The sequence below is a fragment of the Octopus sinensis genome, linkage group LG1 (genome assembly GCF_006345805.1).
Source record: "Octopus sinensis linkage group LG1, ASM634580v1, whole genome shotgun sequence".
In the NCBI taxonomy this organism is placed as follows: Eukaryota; Metazoa; Mollusca; class Cephalopoda; order Octopoda; family Octopodidae; genus Octopus; species Octopus sinensis.
Window position 1 is genome coordinate 82,290,286 of NC_042997.1, and position 10,282 is coordinate 82,300,567.

General features: G+C 35.9%; 1 protein-coding gene across 1 annotated transcript in view; it reads left to right on the plus strand.

The window, feature by feature from the left end:
• LOC118763092 overlaps positions 1-8,246 on the plus strand; it is a 19,926-nt gene extending 11,680 nt beyond the window's left edge. The window contains exons 2-3 of the mRNA XM_036502404.1: positions 4,968-5,247; positions 7,810-8,246. Of these exons, the coding sequence (XP_036358297.1) occupies positions 4,968-5,247; positions 7,810-8,168 (639 nt within the window). The 3' untranslated portion in view covers positions 8,169-8,246. The remainder of the gene's footprint in view (positions 1-4,967; positions 5,248-7,809) is intronic.
• Positions 8,247-10,282: the final 2,036 nt, after the last annotated feature.

Below are 10,282 nucleotides of genomic sequence, written 5' to 3' on the forward strand. Positions count from 1 at the left end.
TGGATTCGTGTCCCTCCAAAAGGGTGACACAGAAGCCCCCCAGTATTGTGATATGTTACAAAACTTTGAGCAGTGATGGAATGCGACCCTCACGCTTGGAACGCCACTTGAGAACAACACATCCTGTTCTTGCAGACATTTTTGAAACATAAACACCGGCAGTAAACTTCAATGGCTGTTGAAGCTTCCTATGAGATCGCCATGTTGATGCAAAGAGCAGGAAGAACCATAACATCGGAGAGTATCACATAAAACCAAGTCTACTCCGTGCAGTAGAATTCGTTCTGCGGAAAGATAGTGCAAACAAACTTAATCAGATTTCACTATCAGACGATACAGTCAAGAGAAGGATCGACGACTTTTCTCCAGACATCAAAGATAAAATTCTCGACCAAGAGATTCTCGTTTTTGCCATCCAGTGTGACATCGCTCAGTGTTCTCAGTTACTGGTGTATGCTCGTTTTGTGTAAAAGAGGAATGTTGTTCTGTCACTCCATGTATATTTGCACAACAGCAGCAGTTATTTTTCGTGATTTATCAAACTTCTTTCAGGAAAACCAACTTTCGTGGAATTCGCTGGTAAGGATCTGCACTGATGGAGCTCCAGCCATGCTTGGTCTGCAGTCTGGATTCATTACTAAAGTGAAAAAAAATTATCTGTTGTAGGTACACACTGCATACTTCATATTGAAGCCTTAACATCCAGAACTTTACCTACTAAAATGAAAAATACCCTGATCGTGGCTATCAAGGTTGTCAACTTTGTTAAACAGTCGTCTTTTTAAATTGTTGTGTAAAGATATAGAATCTGAACATGAAGCATTGCTTTTTCACACAAACGTACGATAGCTATCAAAGGGGAGCACACTTGGACGGCTTTATGAACTACGAGAATTAGCAATATTTCTAGATTTGCAGCAGAAGGCAGATCTCCATGACAACTTCCAGTCTGAAGGCTTCTTCAAACTGGATATCTTCGAAGCGTTGAATGCTCTTGACCTGAAACTACAATGGAAAAACATCAACATTCTCACGCATCACGACACCATTCGAAAATTCATGGCTAAACTCGACCTCTGGTTTTAGTTGCTTGGATTCTGCTCTCATTCACGGTAACCTTGATTCTGAGTTAAAGAAACAAATAATCACTCATCCAACTGACTTGAAAACAGAATTCATCAGATACTTTCCAGATATCGATGAGCAGCTTGAAGATAGGAAATTCATCAGGAATGCATTTCAGTGTGAAGTGATTGATGTTTTGGATGAAGTGCAAAAGGAGTTTCTTGAGCTAAAGTTCAACGCCCCAGCTAAGGAAGACTTCAAAGAACTGGATCTTGAAATGTTCTGGATCAAGTACTTTCCTGTTTACCCTCTGATCTCACATCAGGCTCTTCGGATTTTAGCTGCGTTTGGATTCATGTATATTTGCTAACCTGTCCATACATTTGATTTTGCCTCTCTTCAAGACCAACACACCACACTTTTTCAATCTGAACTCCATTCTGATATCAGCACTGAAACTATACACTGTATCAACGAGGGAACTGACTAGGGATTCATCTTTACCATAAAGTTTGAGGTCATCTATGAATAACAAGTGGTTGACTTTTTGTTGGCGTCTTTTGAATACATGCTCAGCCTTTGCTTTCCTCAGAATCAGTGTTAGTGGCATCATGCACAGTACAAAGATCAGTGAGGACAGGCAGTCTCCTTGGAAGATGCTCCTCCTGATTTCTATTGTCCCTAAACTTCTTACATATACTGTCAGTTCTGTCCTCCACTTCATACTTTTCGCAAGCAATCACTCAACATTCGATGCAATACCAAATAGGTTCATACATTCCATAATCCAAGAATATGGGATCATATCGTACGCCTTACAATAATCGATCCATGACATGGCTAAGTTAGTTTTCCTCCTCTCGCAGTCTCTAAGTACAGTTTTGCTTACCAGGGGTTGATCCGTGGTACTTCTGCACTCAAGTTTGCAACCCTTCTGCTCATGTGGTAGAACTATATTTTTCCATATGTCCGTACATTGACTCTGCGACTATTCCAATCAATAATTTCCACATAAGAGGTAAGCAGGATATCGGCCTGTAATTGTCTACTATATTGCCTTTTTCGATGTCTTTCAAGCACAGCACTGTCCTATCCATTGTCAACAACTCTGATGTTACTTGGTCGGCATTTAACAAGGTGTTGAATTGTGCAACTATTCGTGCATGATATTCACCTAATCTTTTGATCCAGTAGTTTTGAACTCCATCTAGTCCCGGGGCCTTCCAGTTGTCCATTTTTTGCTGATTTTCTTCACTTCCTTAACTGAAATGACTAGTTCTGCATGTTTTGGACAGACTCCTGTTAGTTTCAGTTCTGGCAACAATTCAGCATCCTTCTTGTGCTCCTTGTCTTTGCTCCAGATGTCACTCCAAAACCTTTGACTTTCAATATTATCTGGTATCAACTTTTCATCTGTACACTTTCCATTTATTTCTTTGTAGAATCTCTTCTGATCTTCTTTGAATAGCCTATTCTGCTGGTATCTCTTCATTTGTGGTCGTATCTTACCATCTTTACTTTCTTTGCAACGAGGCGCTGTTTCAGTTCCTCCATTACCACTTTCAGGTCCTTTCTTTCAATATCATACTTCCTGTTCAGTGCCCTTTATTTTGTTCGCTTTTAAGCTCCCCCTTCTCTTTTCGGTTTAACACAGAAATATCCTTCGAGAGCATATCTAACCCCGCATGTATTCTTCTTTTCCACCGTGGATCTTTTCTTCTGTCACTCTCATTATATCTCTTTTTCTTGACATCAACACCTACATTTTCTGCTACAACACTTACTACCTTGATCAAATTGTTTGTTTCTGTGGTGTTATTGTTCTGATATATTTCAGAATTTCATTCACATTTTTCGTTTCTTGGTTCAATTTCCATCGATGAACCTTTTTAAGGTTGCAAATAATGTTGCTATTGTTCTCATGTTGCCTGCCTTTGTTTTGTTGTAGATTGCCTTTTGCTCATCTGTCATGTCACTATTAGTTTTATTGTCTTCTTCCAAACTATCTATATGTCTCTCAACGAGCAAGCTATCACTGTTCCTTTCCTGTAGTTTATTAGAGATTTCACCTCTGTTTTCTGCTATGAGATTACTTTTATCAGTAGGAACTGTATTTTCATATTTTCATCGTTTCCTCTGCTGCTGTTTTCCAATACCCGTCTTTTGAAAGCTTCGAGCTCTACTTCTGTGAACCAGCGATTTTTTCTTATTGCTCCGGCTTGATCACATGATCACTGTTCTCTTTCTCTCCATTGATCATACGTACATTGATGGTATCCCCTAAGATGAACACCATTTTTGTCTACTGGGTTGCTCAGGTAGTAACACTCCATGACCACAGCATTGACTTATTTGTTCCATCTACGCCGGATCACTTACTGGATAACGACAGGCTAGAGTCGGACCAGTATCTCTGAGCCTGCTGCGTGCAGCATTGTCACCATCAAGGACTTCAGTTTCCTTACCACCGTTATTCACAATATTTTGTTTTTTCATTGTCACTCATATGAGGTAGCGATTATCAGGTTGCGCAATTACCAGTGTTTTTATTGTGACATCATCACTAGATGTATCATCAATCAGAGCATTAGGAGACTCTAGCCGCTTCTTTCATTATTATTATTATCATCACTGATATTATTTTTTATTATTTTCGTTATTATCATTATTTTATTTTCATTATTATTATTATTTTATTTTGTTGTTGTTGTTGTTGTTGTTATTGTTATTATCATCATCATCATCATCATCATCATCATTATTATCATCATCATAGAGCGTGAAATAAAGTGCCTTATGGTGTTTTGTTCGTCGTTCTGTATTCTGAGCTCAAATCCCACTGTTGTTAGTATGCCTTTCATCCTTTACTGGTCGTTATGTTTTCAGTAATGTTTTCAGGTCGATATAATCGACTATGTAATTTGTGTGTCCTTATACCTATGTGAGAAATTATCATTATGGTCAGTTCTAGCATCCACACACAAACGAAGATGCTGGTAGAAGTATAATTAGATTAATTCCACTCTCGCCAGCTTTTTCAGAATTTGGAGTTCACCGTGAATCGAAATTTCTACATGGAATATCTTTTCCTCCTCAGATATCATAGACGTCATTAATGCTTATTGTTTTTGTTATTTAATCCCAGGACCTCTGATCAATCATCCTGTATATTTTCCTTAACAACGGTGCAATATAGGCCTATATTATTCAATGTGCTTTTGTTCCGTTTTAAGATGATAAGGTGTGACACAAGAGAAATTTAGTTTGTCATTTGAGCAACCACTTCGGGGTTTCCTCATAGGCTCTACATGAAATATTAATTTGAGAGTTGCCTCCCCTGCGTTATATACTTTTAGTTGTAGGTATTATTTAAGATTTTCTGATTCACTCTCAAACATTTGGTGCCTGTTAAGTTACCATAGCTGTATATTTCAGAAAAGAAGAAATCGGAAGCTCGACGTTAATGGATTTTTTAAAGCACACTAGCGATGTTTATGAGCTGAAATGTCAGCAAAAAAAAGGAATAAAATTCATGTCGCTTTCTCTGCTTGCGAACAGTTTATTTGATATAACTCGCAATAATAGCAATAATAATTTCTTTAACTTTGGCACTAAGCCATAAATCTAAAGGGAAGGGATAGAATCGGTTCTGTCGAATAAGTACTTGTACATATTACATGACTTCTTCGTTGGGTGAAAAGCGAAATCGAACAAGCTGGTGTTGAACTTAGAATAAAAAGAAACATATATCAATTTTATATACTTTATTTTTTACCGTATATTCGGCTTAACGTCATCGTCGTTGTTCTCCTCCTCTTCATCATTATCGTCGTCATCGTCGTCGTCGCCGTCATCATCATTTATTGAAGTATAATTCTAAATGATTTCTTTTATCATTAAAGATTAACGAACGCATGTTGAAAAGGATCCAGGAAGCGTGCAAGAAGGCTTTGTCTTCGACTTGCGATCTATACAAAGAAATATTTCACTATGATATTTCATCCGCCACCATCAACGATATGGATAAACCGTTATATTCTGGCTTGATGATATTTCTATATATCTTATCACTGGATGAACCTATACCAGAGAACCGTAGAGAACAAGCAATATACTGGAGAAAACACGTTAATTTAGATGGTAAATTGGGCGACTATTTAACACACTCTGATCAAATTCTCGGTGAGTGACAGGGAAAGCATTCTTGGCTCTTTTTATATTTTTACATTATTTTTATCTAAAAATTCATTTTCAGGATAGATGTTTAAGGTCGACATAGCGCATGTTGTCACTCGTTCTGTGATTTATTCATTTACTTATTTATTTATATTCCTCTATGAAGTATGGCGCCCTAAATTCTGATGTCATCATTTCTTCCTACGTTTTCCTCTCGAGAATCCTTTACCTTTTTACCCGTCTAACATGCGCCATTCAAGCCATATCAATGAAGTTGTCTCCCCTATGTTACACAGACGCTGTACATGAAATATAATTTGAGAGTTGCCTCCCCTACGTTATATACTTTTAGTTGTAGGTATTATTTAAGATTTTCTGATTCACTCTCAAACATTTGAACTCAAAGATTTTATAAAAACTTTTCTTACAAGTTTTCTTAACTCAAAATTTTTATACAAGTTAATGTTATATAAGTCAAACCATACCCATTTTAATTCTTTTAGTGGCAGTGCACATGACTCGTTATGAAGGAGTTTCACATTTCTTACACGTACCTGATGTTTGCTTTTGCGCAGAGAGAGCAAACTTTTACCATCTCAGAAGCCATAGATTTTTTAACTGCTTCCGCCCATTTATTACTTCAGCTAAACTTTTATTACAACCTCATCCACTGATTAGCTTACCTAGCCAATGGGGTTCCAAGCAGTTCATGAATTCCATTCCATGTGTATATGTAATGCTAGCTACCTTTGTACATCTGTTTACTGCATGTTAAGACTATAACTCTGTCGATTTACCTGAGACTATCTGCCTATTTTGTGACCCATTATTGTGTATACATTATTCACTATCGAATTCCAAATTTCTCCTGCTGTCACTTCTAACATGATGCATGCAGTCTGTTTAGAACTTTTTCTGCAACATTTTGATAGATTTTGCTCAGCATATAAAGTTCCCAAAAATAATTTATGCTAACCATTTGCAGTGTAACGAAAAATAATCATAATGAATAGAAAAAGTGTACTTAATTTTTCATTTAATTCGCTTAAGCTTCTAACCTTGCAAACAACACCCTTGCACGTGGCTTGAACAGCTTTCAGATGTTATTCATCTACATTTACTTGTTTTTGTGATTATAAAACTAGGTAGCATGGGATCTTGTCAAAACCTTTCCTCAATGTAAAAACAAATGTACGAATGCTTAATTCAATAACACAACTCACTCTGCACATCTTATATAATCACTTTCCAATTCTACCAAATTTCCACTGCAGATAAATTTTTTGAGGTGGAAAAGAAGAGCACTGTCAATTTAATTGACACCAATTCATAACTAAAACATTTGCATTTGCCTACATATGAATTCAACCAAATATGCCAAAGTGCTTTGTACGGTTGAGTCTACCAACCACTGCCATTAGTTATACTGATGATAATGACGTAGATGAATACTTTTTTAGTTACAGAGGTGAAGGGAAACAACTATGGCCATCATGCGAAATTGACGATGACTTGGTATCCTGTCAGGTTGACAACCTATATACAGAAACAATATTTGCATGTTGGACGGCTGCCTAATCAATAATGTGGACATATCTTTACAGGCCTGACGGTTTTTTCATCCGTAGTTCTCTCTGCATACTATATGTCCCCGTAACTTAGCGATTCGACAGAAGAGATCACTAGATTAAATTCTACAAGACTTTAAAAAATCCTGGGAGTTGATTTGTTCGACTAAACCCTTCAAGGCGGCACCCCAGTATGGCCACAGTCTATTGACTGAAACAAACATGAAAGCTAAAAAATATCATATTATCTATGAATAATTTTACTCAGACTACTTGAGTACTGATGGCAAACCCAATTCAAGAGTCATAAACTCCTGATGGAAAATGAAAGTATTGTCAAATATCACTTTAGTTCAGGGACTCTCTCCAGCGTACTCTTCCTCATACTTAGCAGTATTAGAGTACCCTGTGTGAAGAATATAGTGTAAAATGGTTGAATACCATATAATATACCAGATATATATATATATATATTGGTAAAAACGGTAAGATAACAAAAGAAAGAAAGAGACCTCAATATTATGTAAATAGAGAAAATTTATCTGTAAATTAATATGTGACAATTATTCAATAGCCAAGAATACATATATATATATATATATATATACATATTATTAACTGGTTTCCCTCCTCCAAATTTTCAGATGTTGTGCCAAAAAAAAGACATTAATTCAATTTAATTTTACATTCCCAATAAGATGAATGAGTTTGGTTCTTGTAAAAGTAACTCAATTGTTGGTAAGTTTCAAAGAGGCATATCCATTTATCATTCTCAGATAGCATTTTCGCTTGAAATTTATTTTTTACGATGAAATAGCAAAAGGCTTTCCACACATTTTCTAGAAACACGAGTTGCGTTTAGTTGGTTGAGATTACTTCAAAATTCTAATGATTACATACAAACCTCGCATATCTACGTGATTCTTTTTGCGTAAACTTTAGAAGAGTGCATACCCCGATTTGAGATTCCTTGTTTTAGATTATTTCTTCTCTGTTTTAGGTTTTGAAAATATTGAAACGCCATGTTCCGGAAATTTGGTAAACTCAAGCGGGCCGCCATATTGCAAAATGCCAAATGTTTGCAGTCGAAGTGCTATCGAAAAAGAAGATATATATTTTCCTTACACAGATCCCAGGATATTTGTGAAATGCTTGGATACTTATAAATATTATATCATGTCTTGCCCACCAGATTTCGTTTGGTCTCAGACTACTGATGCATGCATTCCTCAAAATGCTGGGAATGACAATAAGGCTTACCAATATTCACGCACCACTGGCGGTTCCACAGCTATTGTCAACAGCATGCAATTGATTTTAATATCTTTTTCAATATACCTTATTGAATTGTACCTATAATTCAGGTTAATTTCTTTTATTTGTCGTTAGCTTTACAAAATTATGTAACTTACTTATTCATCTTCATAAGTTTATGTTCTACGGTATTCAAATGTAAATGAAAATCCAGTTATTCAATAAACTAATATTAATCATTGTTCTGTATCAAGGAAATTCTTCTCAACATGAGTACATTTCATTTGGTTTGCTTTTATGAATATCTTTCTTTAAATTGCAATTCTCTTTCAAAGTAGGAGAACTTTATGAGCTTAACATTTCTAAACATTTATATCAAATAAAATTAAATTTTAGATAAACTAAATAAAAATTAAATTCAATGTATTCTTTATTTATCAACAAAAAATGCAGTTTACAAAAGTAAATAGTAGCACTATTACAAAATTAGGAATAAAAAACAAAGAAATCAGTAAATAAATGACAGAATAAAGAGACATACACCAAAGGACACTGATCTTCTCTAAAAATTTATGAGATAACCAAAATCTCTCAAGGCTTCACTGTGATTTATTACCAGGCTGTTCCAAACTTACGGCCAACATAAGCATCGTCTGAGATAGGACACAAATAGCTTTCAATATTTCAGTATGTTATTCCATTAATCTATGGATAGAATAACACCCTCACTTGTCAGAACTAACGGGATATTTATTGTCACAAGAATTCATTTAATAATGAAGTTTATTTCGTTGGGGCAAGCAAAGCTCCCACATTCAGACAAAAGGGCAATCTGTGAAGACCTCCAGAATCGAGGGGTTTGCAACACCAACACCTCATCCTCCTCGGTTCTGACTCTATGAGCACTGGAACGGTGGAGTTCACTAGGGCAAAGAAAACCATCGATGTTCAACTCAACGCTTACAGAAAGTAAGTGACACCTTAAGTGACACCACATATATTTAAGATGAGAGTTGAAAAGTGTGTTTCAATTATAAATTGTCCCAAGTGTTTGGAGACGATTTAGCCTGCTCTGGAACTAACAACCGCAGCCCCTTCTGCTATTATTTTCATCCCCCTCCCTGTGGGAGCCAGTCCATGATGTGATAGAGAAGATGTTGCCTACTAGAAGAGAGCAAGCAAAACTGGAAGAAAGGAAACAAGGACATATAAGGTTAGCCCAAATCTAAAGAATCGATTGGGAAATGCTGCTTGGGTAAATGTTTCCAAAATGAGTTTAACATTGACCAAACTTTTGAGTTTCTCATAAATTAGGGCATCAGAATTCGTAGGGGCAATGAAATGAGGTTATAAACAAGTGGCACTAACCCTTTGACTGTAATCTAACTTTAGGATTCGGTAACTAATTCCCGAGACCAAAAAAAAATTGCTTTATGGGGATCAATTACATCAATATTTTTGAGTAAATGTTTTAGTTATAGCATCTCTGAAAAAAAAATTGGGTTTGAATTCAAGATCAGATACTGGACTTTGAAAGGAAACTCATCTTATTAACGAGTGATTATAATGGAGGGGAATAATTCATTGAATAAATCCACCATAACCAGATTTGCAAAGATGAGTGATTAAATATCCAAAATTTACACTAAAGACTAATTTACTTCAAGACCCCTACAGTCAGGTCTCTCGGTCCTCAATTAGTTAGAATCTTATCTGGTTGGAGTAGGATCTGAATAACTAGCATCAATGCACTGTAGTTTCAAATCCAAGTCGGACCCTGACCAAGAAGTATTATTGATGCTCAACACAAACAGTACCAGACAAATGTGTCAGCCTATTGAACTCCCGAGACAGAACTAATGCACTAGTCACCCAAAAGTATATAACAGGGGACCCGATTGGTCTGCTAAGCAAAAATGTAGAGCTCTGAAGCCCTCTCTTTTACTGAAAATAAGGATAATATTGAATTGTATATTACATTACATTTTCTTGGTGTTGATTGTTATCTTATATTTATATAGCAAGTGGAGTGAGACAACTAGATGGTGTCTTTTGCCCAAATAGTAATCTTTTCTACACATTTCATACAATTCCGTATAACAACAAAAATCCTGTAGAACAAACAGGCCAAACATAACAGAAAAACAGTTAAAGGTCAACAGATTAGAATTATAATAGTGATTCACGTAAAAATATCATAGAAATTGTCATATTTTTAT